This window comes from Halictus rubicundus, unplaced genomic scaffold (assembly GCF_050948215.1).
Source record: "Halictus rubicundus isolate RS-2024b unplaced genomic scaffold, iyHalRubi1_principal scaffold0712, whole genome shotgun sequence".
NCBI lineage: Eukaryota > Metazoa > Arthropoda > Insecta > Hymenoptera > Halictidae > Halictus > Halictus rubicundus.
In genome coordinates this window covers 1-19,286 of record NW_027489253.1, presented here as the reverse complement: position 1 = coordinate 19,286, position 19,286 = coordinate 1, and the positions used below count along the sequence as shown (strand labels likewise).

The 19,286-nt window shown below is 44.8% G+C and overlaps 1 protein-coding gene across 1 annotated transcript; it reads right to left on the bottom strand.

Annotated features, from left to right (window-relative positions):
* Nucleotides 1-2,040: 2,040 nt before the first annotated feature.
* On the bottom strand, nucleotides 2,041-11,151 carry LOC143364579 (uncharacterized). The gene is made up of 7 exons (XM_076804854.1): nucleotides 11,063-11,151; nucleotides 8,905-9,597; nucleotides 7,921-8,324; nucleotides 7,559-7,779; nucleotides 7,018-7,189; nucleotides 2,555-2,639; nucleotides 2,041-2,146 (listed from the first exon to the last, which is right to left on the bottom strand). Exons 1-7 carry the CDS (start codon nucleotides 11,149-11,151, stop codon nucleotides 2,041-2,043), a joined length of 1,770 nt encoding a protein of 589 aa, XP_076660969.1.
* Between the last annotated feature and the right edge of the window lie 8,135 nt (nucleotides 11,152-19,286).

The following is a 19,286-nucleotide window of genomic DNA, read 5'->3' as shown; positions in this document are numbered from 1 at the left end:
ATTTTCATCATGGACGCGTAAAACCCACGTTCAGTTTCTTTGACTGTGGACACTGGGTCCACGAATAACAATTAAAAAACGTAAGCGTTCGGTATTTCTCTCTTGTTTTTCAGGAAGACACAGATGTCGAGAAGAATGGCCGACTGTTGGCACCGAGCTCGCCGTCAATTTGTTTTTGGATGGAACCTTGCTGCTGATCCCTTTAATCATAATGAGCGTCGCCTACTGGTTAATCGGCGCAGAACTTTGGCGCGGATTACGAGAGGAAATACGACAAACATCCACCTGTCAACGGCGTCGTAAGTATATCGAAAATGTTTACGATCGTTTCCCACGACTCGGCACGAGCGTTACTGCCAAAGTTAGCTACCGAGCTCGTAACAGTGCCATAAGTCGTAAACCGTGAACATTAGAATCGGGTACTTGTACACTTTTGTTTCGTCATAGTGGGACAATATGCTTGAAAGTTGTCGCGGACATGTTTGGAATTTCTACTCGAGTTCAGGTGAAATAGGTTTTCGATTTAAAAAATGCAATTTTCACTGTTGTTACTAGACTAGATGCCCGTGGGCACCAGTGTCGCCGGATGAGAGAAGGGAGCATGAATTGAGGGGAAAAAGTTACCCTCTCTCTGTCAGTACCAGAGGCGGAACGCGTCACGTGACCGGACCGCGGCGGAAGCGTGGGGAATAGTACGGTGGAAGGGGAAGTTAGAGTGGGGACTCAAGTCTTGATCTGGCAATACTGGTGGGCACAGCTACGGGCAAGTAACTTAGCGAAGTGGGGGTAGGCCGTGGCCATGGCTAGCCACGTAGCTGTGACAAGGCTTCGAGTAAGCCAGCCATTCTGTGTATGCCCAGGGCGAGAAAATCGCTGCCCGTACGGGCAGACAGCTCTGCACTAGACTGTTAATTAGTATACTTAAATTCAAATGTATTATATTAATCGCAAAATATACTTAACTTCAAATTATAAATTCAAAAATTAAATATAAATTATATCAATATACCTAAATTCAAATTCTTGCTCGCCAAACACTTTAACACGGTAATTCTCAAAATGATATTAACATTGAAGTAACGAGCAGTTACTGTCTCACATTGTCATGCAACTTGACGCAATTATGAGACGGAAACTGCGTTAAACTGTTAGAAACTCGGTGCTATAGGCAATGCTACTACCCGCCGCAGCATAACTTGTAGTCCGTTATAAACTATGATTTTTAGATAAATACACACTATGTTCGATCAACTCCCGTCGTTACAACGGACAATCCGAGAACGGAGACTAGAAACGCCAGATAATAAACTATTTCAATTTTTCATTGTTTGAGCGTCAATATTTTATCGACAATAACATTCAATCACTCTGAATTTAATCGTCGATGGTCGTGGATATTGCAACAACACCAACAAATACTACCGTATTATCGATCACGCCAAAATTAGTTTTCATTAAATCGATGCAGACGTGTTGTGCTTGACGCATACGACGATGTTCCTCGTCATTTCCGAATGAGATTTTTCCATTAAAAACTATTGCTCAATTCTCATTCAGTAAACGACTTCGCGACAAGTTCCGGCATGCGACTTGTAAAATTAAATTGCGGACTCGACCGGCGCATTTGGACCCAGCATTATTCTCGGTAGCCTGATCGAAGCAAATCCGTGTTACAGTCGAGAGTACTGAATCCAGTGGAACAGTCCGGAATTCATCGTACGGCAGGGGTGATGGACGACTCAGCACGATAGTTATCTTGAATGATCGCAGCGCATCCTCGAAATTAAGGTGAGTATTTAAGGTGAGTAACTGCAGCCAAATATCGCCAGGCGATACGATTAAGTACTGTACAAATAAAACATAAAAATTTAGCTGTTACGCGTATACAAAATTGGCTCATTATATCAGTTAAGTAAACGAGAAGGCCATTTCAACCAATGCCGCAACAATTACACGAGCCATCAACGTCGTGAAATCTATACAGAGTTTAATTGCATGCTTACTAAATTTTCTACACTAAGATAGTAAAAAATTCTTCCCTCATTTGCTCTGAATTTCCACCATTTGCATGTTTCTCACGTAGTTCCTTATCTCATATCTTCTCGTGTGAGTTCGAAACTTACTTAATTCTGGTACATAACGTGACCTGAAAACATAATAACTTTACATAAAGAACGTATACTACCACAATTTATAAACATTTTCAAATTATCTGCTATTAGAACATTTCATGCTTAATCATTTTTAATGGGACTTTAAACCCCCGGATATTAAAACGACATCTGCTCTAATTTAATGGTCGCATCGAACGGTGATCCAGTGATTCACGTGCATTGACAACTTTGTGAAAACAAGCTACAAATTCCACGTTTAAGGGGTTATAGTGGTAATTTGAAAGAATCGACTTTAAAAGCCTCGTTGTTCGTGAACACTTTTATAAAAATTTCACGTAAATATTTGCGAAATTGCGGAAGTTATAGGACCGAATGTATACCTAAATCACAAGCTATAGGACCATCGTTGAAAACTTTAAAGCCGTTTATCTTGAAATTACATTTCTAAGAACTGTACGGTTTTTAGGGTACTTTTAAGAACACCGTGACTCTCGAACACATGAATATTTTTACTTCGAGTTATACCTGAAGGCATTAAATCTCATTTTTTATAGAAAGAATGTCAATAAGAATGAATATAAAATGATATAAAAATTTTCCTTTCATTTCAAATTTTCAAACACACGAGACAAAATTTTCCAGTTTGCAACTTTCACAATTTTTGTTTAAATTCGCCGATCGAGTTCCACTACCTAGCTTTTGATATATGTAAAAGGATTCATTCCAATTGCTTTCAAATAATTAGTATCTCTGAATTTCTGAGAATTATTTGTTACTCATAAATGTGTTCGCAAGTAACCAATTTTTTTGAAACTTTGTTTAATTGCTCGTGATTATCCCGAAGGATGTTCGAGCTTGTGATGTATATTTACACGCGATTTGTCGACAATAGGGATGTGCGGGCCGCCCGATTGTCGGGCGCCTGAATCGTCGGGTCGGGTCGCAGACAGTCGGGCGGGCTTGATTCGGGCGCGCGATACTTCATGACACATCGGGCTACCCGAGAGTTTCGGGCGGCCCGAGCGCAGAGTTGGGCAGTATCCGATGAAAAATTTATTTGAAGCGCCTTCGGATACAAATTCTCTGTTCTTTTGTTTCTATTCGAAGTCGGATGAATCGCGAGCAGTTATTTGTATCTTTATTCGACGAGCGTCTGGTTTCGAGATTTGTATTCGATGTGCCTCCGGATGATTTTCTGGCTACGTCAGAATTTATTCGGATGGTCGATTGCAACGCCCCCATTTATTCGACGGATTTATTTGTAGATACTCGGCGTCCGCCGACCATCCGAACGATTTTAGGCGTCGAATAAAAATTAATTTCAGAATGTATTCGAAGGCAGATGTCGCGGCGAAATTTATTCGTAACTTTTATTCGATATCCGAAGCTCGATGTGGCCAGACGATTTATTTGAGGATTTATTCGGGACGAGTATTTGGCAGAGATGAAAATGAAATGTATCTTTTATTCCTGTGACCAGAGTTGGGCATTATTTAGATAAAAAATTATTTAAATAACGATTCGAATAAAAGATACTTTATCTTTATTTGTTATTTGAAGGTTCGAATAAAAAAAAGCATCTTTATTGGACGAGTATCGGATAAATAATTTTATTCGTCGAGAATTTATCCGACGAATAAAGATAATGTTTTCTATTCGAAGCGGATTTATTCGAACTTCGAATAATTTTTTCATCTTTTATCTATATCTTTTATTCGAAGGCTTCCAATAAATCTTCGAATAACTTTTGCCGAGCGCCGAGCATCAAAGACTCAGCGAAGACAGACGACATACAATGTAAGCGGATGGAGAATCGCGCACGAATGAAAGTTTAAACTTTTAGATTTTTCAACATATCCTCAAAAAATTGTGACGAGCGAATGGAGGGGATTTTCCTGATGAAAATGAGATCAAATTCGAGTGTAATCGAACAAGTTTCACTGATACGTAATGGTACGATAAAAATTACAATCTCATTAAAGACAGTCCAAATGATGTCGTGTTTGCACTCGTTTTGATCGGAACAAGCTCTACAACTCATTCGTCTTAACAATATTGTTCTGATTAAAAACATACAAGCATAAATTGCCAATAATGCACGATTCTCCATCCGCTTACATTGTGTGCCGTTTGGCAGTCGCTGGGTCTTAGACATTCGGCGCTCGTCGGTCCTCGTTGGCCGTCGTCGCCGTTTATTCGTCGAGCTGGCAAAAGTTATAGCAAAAATTATCGAAGCCTTCGAATAAATCTACGGATAAAAATGCTAAATACAGTCCAATTTGTACCGTGTTTAGTGTCATTTTAATCAGAAGAATGCCACGAATTAGTTGGCGCAAGTCCCATAAAAATATCATGAAAAACAATGAAGTTTTGCAATTGGATTGGTAGTTGTTTCACACCGATATCTCGCGACTCTGCGAGCTCGGAACTTCAAAGACCAGCGACCGACCAACAGCCTACAATGTAAGCAGATGGGGAATCGAGCATTACTGGCAATTTATGCTTGTATGTTTTTAATCAGAACAATATTGTTAAGACGAATGAGTTGTAGAGCTTGTTCCGATCGAAATGAGTCCAAACACGACATCATTTGGACTGTCTTTAATGAGATTGTATTTTTTATCGTAAAATTAGGTATCAGTGAAACTTGTTCGATTACACTCGAATTTGACCTCATTTTCATCAGGAAAATCCCCTCCATTCGCTCGTCACAATTTCATGAGGATATATTGAAAAATCTAAAAGTTTAAACTTTCATACGTGCGCGATTCTCCATTCGCTTACATTGTATGTCGTCCGTCGTTGCTGGGTCTTTGAAGCTCGGCGCTCGGCAAAAGTTATTCCAAGATTTATTCGAAGCCTTCGAATAAAAGATACAGATAAAAGATGAAAAAATTATTCGAAGTTCGAATAAATCCGCTTCGAATAGAAAACATTATCTTTATTCGTCGGATAAATTCTCGACGAATAAAATTATTTATCCGATACTCGTCCAATAAAGATGCTTTTTTTTATTCGAACCTTCAAATAACAAATAAAGATAAAGTATCTTTTATTCAAATTTTCATTTAAATAATTTTTTATCCCAAATAATGCCCATCTCTGCGAGGGCCGTTAGCACCGTGAAAGATTTACTTAATATTTAATTGAATTTAATAATTACAAAGAGGGTATCATGAACAAAGTGCATGCACTTGGAACTGTTACAGAAATATGTAAGATCACCCTTTCGATGAAGTATCGAATGAGGTTTATAACACGAGCGACTGGAATCCGCCTCTTTTGAGGAGTATAGTACACACTGCATGTCTAGCCTTCCTTTAATTAGTTTTGGAGGCAGGTCTCTGGAAGTTGTGGATGCATTCGCTTGTACGGTCTGGCTTGCGAGTCAATAGCAATTGTTAGCGTACCATAAAACTCCAGATGTTACACAGAACACGGGTAGGTGTGCTGGGCGCTACGTCACCAACGCACTAAAGGACTGAAATGAAGGAAACACTTTTGTTTTTTCAATGGTCGTCGCAAAAAATTGTTCTTCCTTGAATATGGATGGTACCATGGTATTGAGTTGTAAAGGAGTGTTAAACAGAGCTGCAATGCAGCCCATAAAAAATTAGTAGAACGGTGAAATAAAGAGTAAACTAGAATGTTTTCGAGTAAAATTATTTAAAAATAGTTCTAATGTGTTTTTAAAGTCATCTAGTAAAAATCTTATGGTGCTGAGGTGGAAAAATATTTATTCGTGAAAGAAAAATTTTTTAAATTAATAATAACAGTAGCTAAATATATGAAAAAATTTAAGATAGTGTTGATGACAATAGCTCATTATTAAATTAATATTCAGGTTGGTCGCTTTTAAACTTCGATATGAGATCTTTATTTGTTCGAATTTTTCCGGATTTTCCATTTTTTACAACTAAAGTTTGCAACTACAAACTTGGAAAAAAAATAAAATACGTATCATTACAATTAATATTAGAGATTTTGTACACAAGATTTACATGTTAGTTACATATTTCATATAAAACAATTAAGCTGTACGTTCTAATCCTGGTTAAAAAAATAATGTGCGTTCAGTTTTATGCTAAAAGACTGACCGGTTCTGTGCCATGCTAAAAGACTGACCGGTTCTGTTCCAGGTAAGACTGACCGGTTCTGTGCCATGCTAAAGCGGCGATGTCACGAAAGTGGGAACGCCGAAACCCCGGGCGTGAGCACTCTCATTCCTCTCTGGTTTCAATACTGGCACCGTCTAACTTATCGGATTTGTGGCGTGTTTAGACTTGTTTTCATCAGCAAACTATTTGCAATCGATTAATAATGTTCCCATAGCAGAATTATGAATTGTAACAAACATTTTATTGTTATTAATAAGTTGTGGGAGTCGGGTGAAATGACTGAGGCCGTGTTCGCGGGTATACGTCTTTATTCGTCGGTGGACCGTCAACCGTCCTATACCGACGTTCGCGAGCGAGTGTCGATCACATGCCTTCGACCGACCGATTCTCCCTCGCGTCAGTCGTTTGTTTAGCAGATGGCGACCGTCCCCGAAGCCGATCTTCACGTGTTTCGCTGCGGCTTTCCGAGGACGGTCGCCGCCGCGTATACATTGTATGTTGTCGGTGGTCGGCGTGCTCTTTGCGCGGGCCGCCACATCACCCCCCTTGGTGAAATTAGGGGTTCGCTCGCTTTTATTTACCGCTACAAGTTTACTATTTACAATACTATATACATTGTTGCTTACAAACTACTTACACTAATGACTAAATCTAAGGAGTCGCCGCATAGCGGTCGGGAAAATGAACGCGCCTTCCCGATCTTGTCGAGCGTTCGATTTGCTCCCCCGTACTGGGGACCGGAGCATCGCTGTTGACCCCCCGCGGCGAGGGCCTGTCCGGTGTACCCTGCTCGTCGTCGTTTAGCAGGTACGCGGGTTTGAGGCGATCTAACGACACCGGAACCACTCGATCTTTAACACGAATGTTAAAGTGTCTCGGGTGCCGCTCAATCACCTCGTAAGGACCGTCGTACGCAGGCTGCAAAACAGTTTTCAGTGCGCCGTGCCTCACGAACACCTGCGTCGTCGTATTGAGGTCCTTGAATACAAATGTTTTCTTTTTTTCCGTGGCGCGTTACAGGCGTCGGACGCAACCCACGGAAATGTTCGCGTAATCTCGCGATGAACGCCTCGTCGTTAACGTTCGCGTCTCGCCGGTCTAAAAGAAGCTCGCCCGGTAGGCGAATCGGTTCGCCGTAAACCATTTCGGCGGAGGTCGCTTGAATGTCCTCCTTCCAGGCGGCTCGAATGCCCAGAAGGACGATCGGCAACGCGTCGGCCCAGCTGTCCGCGTGGCAAACGATTGCCGCTTTCAGCTGGCGGTGGAATCGCTCCACCATGCCGTTTGCCGCCGGGTGGTACGCGGTCGTACGGAGGTGTTTCGTACCGATAAGGTGCGACAACTGCTTGAACAACGCAGATTCAAATTGTCGCCCTTGATCGGTAGTGATTCGGTGGGGTGTACCGTTCGGGCGATCCACCCCGAAAATAACGCGTACGCCACCGTCTCGGCGGTGATGTTTTCGACGGGGAACGCCTCCGGCCAGCGCGTGTAACGATCGACGCACGTCACGCAGTATCGATATCCCCTCGACATCGGCAACGGGCCTACTATGTCCACGTGGACGTGTTCGAAACGCGCCGAAGGAGTTCGAAAAGTACCGACCGGAGCAGACACGTGTCTACCCGTTTTCGCCCGTTGGCATGGTACGCACGCTCGTGCTCAGGCTTTGCAATCTTTTTGCATACCTGGCCAAACGAATCTTTGTGCGACCAATTTCGCGGTCGCCTTGGCACCGGGGTGCGCAAGATTGTGTAGCGACGTGAACACGTGTTCTCGGAACTCCCTCGTTACGAATGGTCGTAACGCGGAAGTCGAAACGTCGCAGTACAACTCGGTGTTGTCGCTCGGTAAATCTATTTTCTTGATATTAAGAGAGGAGTCGGGTGATCGCAGGAGCGTTCGGAGCTCCTCGTCCTCTCGCTGCGATTTCGCGAGTTTCGCGTAATCTATCGCGGTAGAGATCTCCGCTATCCGGGACAGAGCATCGGCGACCACGTTGTCTCGACCGGCCACATGCCGAATGTCGGTCGTGAATTGGCCGATGAGGTCCAGATAGCGGAACTGTCGCGGCGTATGTTTTTTCGGGGCGCTGCGCGAACGCGAAAGTTATGGGCTTATGGTCGGTAAAAACCGTGAATTCGCGACCCTCGACCATATGCCGAAAATACCGTACCGCCTTGTATATCGCGAGCAGTTCCCGATCATACGGACTGTATTTGCGCTCGGCCGCCGTTAACTTCTTTGTAAAGAAAGCCAACGGCTGCCATCCGTCGCGTGACCGCTGCTGCAACGCAGCGCCTACCGTGAAATCCGATGCGTCGCTGAAGATCGCAAGGGGCAGCGTGGTGTCGGGATGGGCCAGAAGAGCTGCGTGCGCCAGGCTTTCCTTGCACCTCTCGAAGGCCTCGATTCGCTCCGGAGTCCATGTCACCGGTGCTCGTCCCTTCACGTTACCCTGGAGGGCCGCGTTGAGTGGCGCCTGCATCTCGGCGGCCGTTCGCACGAATCGTCGATAAAAGTTTATTACGCCCAGAAACTGTCGAAGCTCTTTCACCGTTTCCGGGCGCGGGAAAGTTCGAATCGCTTCGACTTTCTCTGGAAGCGGTCGGGTACCGTGCGCGGACACTGCGTAGCCGAGAAACGTCACCTCCGGCGCACCGAACACACACTTCGCACACTTGACGAGCACCCCGTACTCGTTTAGGCAGGAAAAAAGTTCGCGTAGGTGCTCTTCGTGTTCCTCGACTGAGCTCGATGCGACCAGAATATCGTCTATGTAAACGTAGCACCAGTCGAGGCCGCGTAACACTTCGTCCATAAACCGCTGGAATGTCTGCGCCGCGTTTCGAAGTCCGAAAGACATCCAGGGGAATTCAAACAGACCAAACGGGGTCGTGATCGCGGTTTTCGCGATGTCCTGCGGGTTCACCGGTATCTGGTTGTATGCGCGCACCAAGTCTATCGTAGAAAACACGCTTTTTCCCCCCAAGCGCTGCGCGAAATCTTCGATGTGCGGCACCGGATATTTGTCCGCGATTGTTCTCGCGTTTAATGCGCGGTAATCCCCGCACGGTCGCCACTCGCCGCTTTTCTTCGGTGTCAGGTGTAGGGCCGATGACCAACAGCTTTCGGATCGGCGCGCTGTTCCGTCCCTCACCATCGCCACGAATTCCGCCTTAGCGATGCGGAGTTTATCCGGGGCCAGCCGACGGGGCTTGCACGATACCGGCGGGCCTGGCGTCGTCCGGATGTGGTGCTTCGTCGCGTGTTTGGCCGTGCGGTGTCCTCCCGACGGCCGCGTGAGGTCCGGGAATCCCGCGAGGATCCTGTGGTAGGTGGACTCACCGGAAATCGCCTTCACGCTATCGGCACAACACGTCACTATACGACCAGCCGCCGACAGCGTCGTGACACCGTCTATTAGTTTTTTCGCGCGCATATCGACTAGGAGTCCGTAATGGCTCAAAAAATCGGCGCCGATTATCGGGGTTGTAACGTCCGCGATCACAAACCGCCACGAAAAGTCCCGACGCAGGCCGAAGTTCAACGCGAACCTCACGGAGCCGTACGTTGTGATCGTTGAACCGTTCGCGGCGTAAAGTTCATATGCCGTCCTTTCGCGTGCACCACTCACGCGCGAACGCGGGAAAACGCACAGGTCGGATCCTGTGTCCACCATGAAGGTGATTTTTGTTGTCCGATCCGTCACGAACAGGCGGCTTGTAGCCGGCGCAGAGTCGTTCGCCGCCATCAACGACCGTCCCGCCGGTTTTCCGTCGCCTGGGAACACGGGTCGCGGCACTTCCTCGCGGCGGGACCGTGCTTCCAGTGGTACCAGCATCTGCCGTCACCAGGTGGTACCTCGTCGCTTCGGCTTCGCGACTTCGACGCCCTTCTTTCGCGAGGACCGCGCGACTTGGACCGCGCGCGGCGGGTGTCCATACCGACGCGAAGGGCCGCGATTTCGCGGCGGAGTTCCGCTATCAACGCCTGGGTCTCGTCCATTCGACTCGTCGATGCGGCGTTGACCTGCGGACGAGACGACACCTCGATGACGGCATCGGCGAGGGCTGCGAGGTCGGACAGCGGGTCAGTCATCGCTGCGTTCCGTAATTAATTTTTTTTATGCACCCGAACTGCACACTACCGCGGTTCGCTCTGCCTTTGCGCGACAGATCACGTCGGGGTCACCAATTATGTGGGAGTCGGGTGAAATGACTGAGGCCGTGTTCGCGGGTATACGTCTTTATTCGTCGGTGGACCGTCAACCGTCCTATACCGACGTTCGCGAGCGAGTGTCGATCACATGCCTTCGACCGACCGATTCTCCCTCGCGTCAGTCGTTTGTTTAGCAGATGGCGACCGTCCCCGAAGCCGATCTTCACGTGTTTCGCTGCGGCTTTCCGAGGACGGTCGCCGCCGCGTATACATTGTATGTTGTCGGTGGTCGGCGTGCTCTTTGCGCGGGCCGCCACAAAGTGATGGTGAAACGCTTACATTGTTGTCTCCAGGCGGCACATGACGCGACGCTCCATATGGTCGTGATTCAGTGTCAGAGGCAACATTGTAACCAGTAGCGTATTGGCGTTTACCAACTAAATCTAATATTATTTCTTATTAACGTTACCATAATGATATCATTACCTACCGATTGAAAATGTTTTCCTGAACAAAATAAGCCCAAACGCGGTACAAATCGGATAATAATATCATCGAGTTGTACTGCATTATTGTTGCGCCTTCCGCCGCGCGGCCGTGTTTGCATGCTGTCCTTTTCTATCTACGTTCGCCGCAGACGAAGCGGCCACAAATGTATACAATATATACATGTATATATGTGACAGTTTCTTATGGCTGAAGATGTGCGTGTAACACGTATACGTATGCTTCACAAAGATCCCTTGTTCAAGGATCATTCCCCGAAACTGGTGTCGCCTTTCCGCTAAGTGTGGGCCTACGATGCGTGAATTGTCATTGAGTGGAGTACGGCTGGTCTGTTTCTCATTTCGAAACAAGACATTAAACTTTTAGCCGTACCCAAGTCCGTAACGAATTCTTCGGGCCAAGCATGCCAATAAATAACTCAAAAATGACGGTGTCCCATTCGATTGCAGCGCATACCCAGTCACGATGTCTAGACAATTGTAGACACAGACGTGTAAAAAAAGTGTCACCCCTTTTTCAGTAAATTATCAGACTAAAACCAACAAACCGATGAAAGTGAATTTTTAGGAGCTTATAGTGAAAACATAAGAGTAAAAATGGTCCATGGTAAAAATGGTTTTGGTTCTACTAAAAATGGTTTCATTCGACAAAAATGTTTTTTTCACCATTTATTTTGCAATTGTTTTAAACAAATGCAATCTTTTCATAGAAGGGAACGTTCCAAAAATTTGAAATTTTGGAACATTCTAAAATCGACGAAATTAAAATTATCTGAAGCGAACGCTGCATCGCGATATACAGCCTTGGACAACCGCAGAGTTGGGCATTATTTAGATAAAAAATTATTTAAATAACGATTCGAATGAAAGATACTTTATCTTTCTTCGTTATTCGAAGAAAACGAGAAAGAGAATTTATCCGACGAATAAAGATAATTTTTTTATTCGAACCTTCGAATAACGAATAAAAATTTTTGTATCTTTTATTCGTTATTCGAAATTTTTATTTAGATAAATATTTTGCCCAACTCTGGACGGCCGCACACTGTGCTGGAGAAATTTCGTGACATTTTACAATAATTCTTGAACCATAAAAGATATCGGGATGAAATTCACACTAAAATTCATTAAAACATTATGCCTATCCACTGATAATTATCGTGATAAATATATCTTTTTGGTATAATGTTTTAATTAATTGTTTCAATTTTATTGTCCCAAAATAATATGGTAAATGGTTAACTATGTTACTTATGTAGTACTTTCCCAGAAAATTTAAATCACCGATGTCTTTGATTATAAATTTCTTCGTATTTCTTGAAATATTTATAATATGAAGACTAAATGTCAAGAAATACGAAGAAATTTATAACCAAAGACATCGATGATATAAATTTTCTGGAAACGTACTACATAAGTAACGAGTTAACCATTTACCATATTATTTTAGGACGGGCCCGGGGTGTGAGCTGACCCGGGCCCCCGGGGGGGAGCATAGCTCCCCCCGTGATAGGCCGACACCCCCCGGGTTAGTTTCCCGGTGTAGGGGGGTGTCGGTCCGTCCCTCCCCGATTGGGGAGGGGGATCCGTGGGGGGTATTGGGTGAGGAAGGGTCGGGGCGTGCCGGATCACGCCTCCGACGGCCCTTCCTTCCGGTGGCGGCGTCTTCTTGTCTCGGCCGGGGCTGGTTCCTTCGGGACACCGGCCCCGAGCGGGACACGAAGACTCCGGGGGCTGTGGGTGGACCGAGCTGGGGCTCGGGAAGCCCAATCCGAAGGCTCCAGGGATGGGGACACCGGGCGGGTCCCTCCGCCCGGGGTCTTATAGCGTAGGCAGTGGGGGAGGTTAACCCCTCCCCCGGGGCATGATGATAGCTGGGAGGTGTCCTGTTGAGTACTCGCGTGATCCAGGCACCTCCCATGTAGCTCAGGTGGGCGTGAGGTTTTAGTGGGTAGTCTCCGGGGGCTCCGCAGAATCCCACATAACCCCGGCTTCCCCCAGGGAGTCGGGGTATGTATAAAACATTTCCTCACGATAAAAAAAAAAAAAAAAAAAATATTATTTTAGGACAATAAAATTTCAACAATAACAAACAACAACAAAATAAAAAAAAGTACAAACATTATCGAAAGACATCTATACAACATGCAATCAAACAAATGAGTGTCAAACAAAAGTTGCATTTTTCGGCGGAGTACATATAATGCTAAAGAACATTTCTTTTTTGAATTCCAATTTTCGAAAATTCATATTTACGAATCTTTTTACGATAACCTTGTATTTAGTTGCATATAGTTATAGAGCATGGAAAGAGTAATTGAACGATATACAGAAATGTTTACCATGTATACGATGTATTATAATGGAGAAAATAATAATAATAATAATAATAATGTCAAAAATAAAAATTCCCAAGCTCGAGGCGGAACGTTTTCCCGTTGTTCGATCGCAGAGTTGGGCAAAAGTAGTAGGAGTATGCTTGTGTGCAACGTGTGCGTGGGGATCGCCTGCGGGGCCTGCGGTAAGAATGGCTCTGTGTGCGTTGGCCCTCCACGAATCACACGGTCAATGGTAGAGGGTCACCCGTTGATTGGTCCGTTGATGCGATCTGGCGCGTTTGACAAAAGACGATCGTGAGAGGTTTCGTGGTTGATGCCTAACGCGACGAACACAGTCTCTGCATAAACGTGGTCCAGTAGAGTGCATCTACCTTTCTCGGCTCACAGTAAGTATATACTCTACAAATCTCCGTCCCAAATCAATTTATTGATTGTTTACTCGATAAATATCTAGAGTTCGAGTAGAAGCTCGAGAGTTCTTTATTTTATAAATAAATTATTACAAATAAAGAAGTTATGTTATTAGATTTTAGTAATGGTCTCCTGATCTTACACTCACACCGATGTACCCGACCAGTATTATGATTACAGTATTATGATTCCTTCTGGGACAATTACAGACCAGATATTTTGGACATTTATCGAGTGAACACTGTACTGTGTGATAATGTTTTCATTGTTTTGTACTTGTTCACAACAAAGATGGAAAACCTATTTATCCCGGTCTCGGCACCGCCAACACCGGCTCCGACACCGCCAACACCGGCCCCGACACCGCCAACACCGGCCCCGGCACCGCCAACACCGGTTTTGGCCCCAACACCGGCCCCGACACCCCCAACACCGGCCCCGGCACCGCCAACACCGGCCCCGGCACCGCCACCACCGGTTCCGGCCCCGGCACCGCCACCACCGGTTCCGGCCCCGGCACCGCCACCACCGGCCCCGGCACCGCCAACACCGGTTTCGGCCCCAACACCGGCCCCGACACCCCCAACACCGGCCCCGGCACCGCCACCACCGGCCCCGGCTCCGCCAACACCGGCCCCGGCACCCCCAACACCGGCTCAAGACGATCTTATGGTGAGTTACAGAAATTACGGTAATAATGCACAAATGGTTACACTTCACCGATTTTGATAAAATTTTCAATATGTTGTAAAACAACATTCTGAACAACTTTTTCCTATACATGTAACAGCCACTCAGCCTTAGTTTTTGAGATATTCACCATTATTTTTTAAACAGAATTACGTTACATTATAGAATTTGCTAACAAGTGGAATTGGTGTTGATTTGGATTAGTTTTTTTTCGAGTGATCAACTCTGATGATTCTCACATTCAACAATATTCAACAATACAATATAAAGTGTTCACGCGGTATATAAAGATCGTTCGACGATCGTCGTGATGTACACTGTATATACAATGTATCTGTAGACATAGTTGTCGAGCAGCCGTACCACGCTGTATACGCACGCCACGGACGTACACTTATAGGCAAAATCCAATGTGGTAGTAGCTGCAGTTTTTCGTGAATATCTCAAAAACTAAAGCTGGCGATGTACTAAAAACGTCAAAATCGGTGAGGTGTAACCTTTTATGCTTGCACTCGTGCGGGCACGTGACATAGCTCGACATATTTGTTACTTTTAGTTTCATTAATGTACTTTTGATATGTTGCAGAAAAGAATCATGCGCGAGGTCAGGGAGCGCTTTTTTAAGCGCTTGGGTGGCAGTGGCCGACGAGGCAGAAGAGGGGCTGGACGAGGAAGCGGTCGAGGAAGGGGACGAGGGAGCGGTCGAGGGAACGGCCGATGGAACGGCGGTCGTGTTTTTAAGCGAGGGGGCAATACATACCAATTTAGTTTTCAATAAAAAATATATATATATGTAATTTCTCTAATTTAATTTCCTTCATTTTCCTTTGTGTTCCCCTTATAATTTTAAATTAATCGTTTAAATTTTATTGTCCGGAAATAATATTTAAAATTGTTTCTTATTTATTTTTTTATTTGTTTATTTTATTTTTTGGTTATAAAGGCTATAGCCTATAGTAGGAAAAAATAAAAGCCATTTTTCGGCGTTTTTTCCGTGAGAAACTAAGTTATAATTATCGTAGAAATATATTATGTAATATTAAACATTACTATGTTCAGAGAAGTATCGTCCAGACTTAAAAAATTCCGTAGTACAAAAACAAAAGTTATACTATGCAGGGTATATTCGAATATTATCGAAGATAATTTCAACGGTGTCGGTTGGTGCAATGGCTAAGGTCTCTGACTGCGTAATCGTTGAAGACTTTGGACCAGGTTCGAATCCCGCCCCGGGCCAATGCTTTTTTTTCGTTAATTAGTTCTTTTTTCAATTCCTAACCTTATGATTGTTATTACGTCATTGTAAAAACATTTTTTAACTATGTTTGAACTATTTGTTAATAATTTTTCGGAAAAATATTTTTGGAGTACTTTCGGCCTTCAGTCATTTACGGGCTGTACTACTTATCTACTTAACATTTTTACATGGAATAAGTGCATCGACTTGAGCGCGACCAACAAGTTGTTTTTTAAAGTGCCTTTTTTATTTGCTCTTATAATTCCTAGCAATTGCAATTTCTTTTAAATCTTTCTTGCACGTCATAAGGTAAACCAATTCTTCTAATTGCTAAAAGAAAAATCTGGTCGTTTGGTCCAATTTGAAAAAAGTTATACTGTTTTAAAGGGCGTTCGAACACTTTCGTGTGCCAGAGTGTACGTTACTTGCTCACCGCTTCACTGAGGAGTAGAAAAGTTGGGGACCTAAGCTGTATACACGTTGCGGCGTGCGATCACGGATGCATAGGTATACGGAGGATCCATGTAGTAGTAGCGGTAGATTTTCACGAATATCTCGAAAACTATTCATTTGCGCCAAAAATGACACGTACATTTCGTGTTCAGCATGTCAAAACTAATAGAATGACGTTGGTCATCTATCGAACGGAGGGTCGGGGGCGGGGTGGGGCCCAAGTTTTGCCGATAAAAATTGTAATCTTATTGAAGATAGTCCAAACGATGTATTTCGATTCGTTTTCATCAGCATAAACTCTACAACTTATTCGTATTAATAACATTATCCGTATTCAAAATATAAAACTTTAAATTGTCGATAATGTTCGGTTATTCATCTGTTTACATTGTAGGCTGTTTGTCGGTCGCTGGTTTTTGAAGTTCCGAGCTTGAAGAGTCGCGAGATATCGGTGGGAGAAAACGACCAATCCAATTACAACACTTCTTTAGCGTAGAATGTAAGCAGATGGAGCTTCCCTTTTTCAATAGTTATTGTGGTGTCGCGTCGATCCCGGAATTGGGGAGAATCGGCTCGCGACTGGGTAAGGTTTAACGGCGAATGAGTGTAATTTCAAACTCCGGAGAACTAGTCTTTATTTCTAAATGCAAGACTCGGCTTGCCTTCGGTAACTTCTAAACAGCTCGGTGTTTGAAGGAATTCGGTTCTCGATAGTTCTAGACAGCTCGGTGTACTAGACAGTTCGGTGTATCAGACAGTTCTGTGTATCAGACAGTTCTAGATCTTGTTACAATATTTCGGAATAAAGAAGGCTCGGATGTGGGTGTGGTCTTAGGAAGTTGTCTATGATAGCTTAGTTTCTTACGATACTCTGCTAAGGGAGGTCGTGTACGACAAGACTCAAATCGATATTGTATGATATATTGATAAATTTTCATGTTTCTGGTATCTATTGTTGAATGTTTTTATTTATTTGTTTGTTATGTCCATACAATCTACAAACGAGCCAACATGTAATACATACAATAGAAATATTGAATTAATATTATTTTTTCATAAATCACGATGCTGTTAAGAAGAAGAAGAATAAGAAGAATAAGAAGAATTAATTCCACATAAGAATTGCATCGTTTTGTCTTACGACACGGAAAAATGTACATGGAAACTTCTGAATTCTTGTCCATAATGACCTAAAAATGATTAGATGGAAGGTTCCCTGGCAGGAATGCTATGGCGTATCTATATCTTGTCCAATGAGACGAGACAGTAGACGTAAACATAGGCGCTCGAGTGCGACAGAGTTGAAGTTACCCTTGCAAGACGATTAGCAAAGGACGCACGCTGGGTGCTTCACTGCCTCGGTCTCGTTGGTCAGAGCATAGGTACGAATGCGCGGCCGATTGGATCAGAGTGCAAGGGACAGGCCTCGTTTCACGCGTACTTTCGGCTACAGTCGAGATATTGGCTACAGCGGTCACACATACTATGTAGCGGGCGACGTCGAAGCCAAAACAATGGGACTACGGGCGCATCTGTGGTGGGGATAGGCATACCTAACGGTGGGCTTCTTAAGAATGGTGACTGTTACGTCCCGCGGCTCGCGTTTGGTTTTCTTCCCTTCCCCCTTTTGGGATCGCGAGATTTACCGCGGATCAAGACGCTAATTACCCGACTTCGGTCCACGCGGCGCGTACGTCCGTCGTATGACTCGGGATTCGCGATATAATGGCAAGTCCGGCACTTATCAGCGCTGCCCTATCGTCTCGCTGCTGCCGTCGACGGGGAGTTAGTCTATGGCCTTGGTCACACCGCTGGCGTTCACCTTCGCGTACAGCTTCTTCCTCGGGTCGCGGGCAGGTATTCGGGTGACGTTGTGGATGACTGGTGGAAGGGTGATTGGCACCAGATCGTAACGTGGGCCAGTAGGGATGACCTGTGTGCGTGTACGCACAGGGACCCTGACTTCCTTTTGTGACTGTGGCTGCTGCTGCTGGGCAGGAGCTGGAGCTGGACCGGCGACGACTCGTATTCTCGCGGAACACACGGTTTCGCGGATTATACGCGGAGCGGAATAGATGCCGACGTACGGACTGAAGCGATAGTTGGACACGTCGGATTCGTACTCGCGAGCTAACCGCTTTAATTGATATTTTCGTCCGGCGCGGCGCGGCATGAAGAGCCTTTAGAACAACCACGAATTTACGATGCACTGTCTATTCATTCGGGAATCTTCCGTTATCGTGCCGAGACTGCCTGGTGGGCTCAGACACACGCTAAGGGAAAGATTCAGTCTTATTTCGCGAGAAATTCCGTTCTTGCGCCGAGACAGCCTGGTGGGCTCAGACACGCAATCAGGGAACTTATTGATGATATTTTAATTATTATGTCACGATGCTCTTCACTTCGCGTAGAACCGGAATGGGAATAATAAACACTGAGTTTAATAATAATACTTGTTTAATACGTGAAAAGGATAATACAAAGGTATAAGCAAACTAAAGATATAATTAATACGCGTGATACTGGTTAATGATATAAGCGGTAAAATACAATATGGAAGTAGTAGAAGCTATAAGACGCTTGATATAGTAACGCTTTGGAACGAAATTGCAAGATGTGAGCGCGACTGACCGGCGATCAGGCGCGAGCTTGCCTTTTTCTAGGGGCTACACGGACCTTCTTCGCTCGGGGTCCGTGTGGGGCGAGTGTGACGCAACCGGGTATCAAGGTGGGGTTCGCTAGTACCTGATGACGTACTGTCGAGCGTCTTGGCGCGCTCGCGGATGGAAATGATGGGGAAGTAATAACTTATAATTAACTTATTTTCTACCTTAACCTATGATGCGTCGCGGGTGACGTCATCAACAACACGTCGGTCGTCCGACGTGACAGTGACACTTTAAAAATGGCGAAATTAAAATGGTTTCAAGTGTACGCTGCGACATTGCCTTCTTTTTGACGGCAGACGAGCGGTTACGAGCAGCAACCGAGCAGCTGTACTTGTTGTCCTTACACCATGTACATATGCGACTGCCACATGATCTAATACAATTATGAATTGTTAGAGAAATTCACTTCACGGACCTGTTTTTAAAAAATCGGACACTTCAAAATTGACGAAATTAAAATTATTTGAAGTGAACGCTGCACCGCGATACATAGCCTAGCAGCACGGTTGGCGCACGGTAGAAGCGGGCCCGGGAGGCTGTTAGGCCTATGGCCTCCCGGGCCCGGGTTCACTTGAAATAATTTAGTTT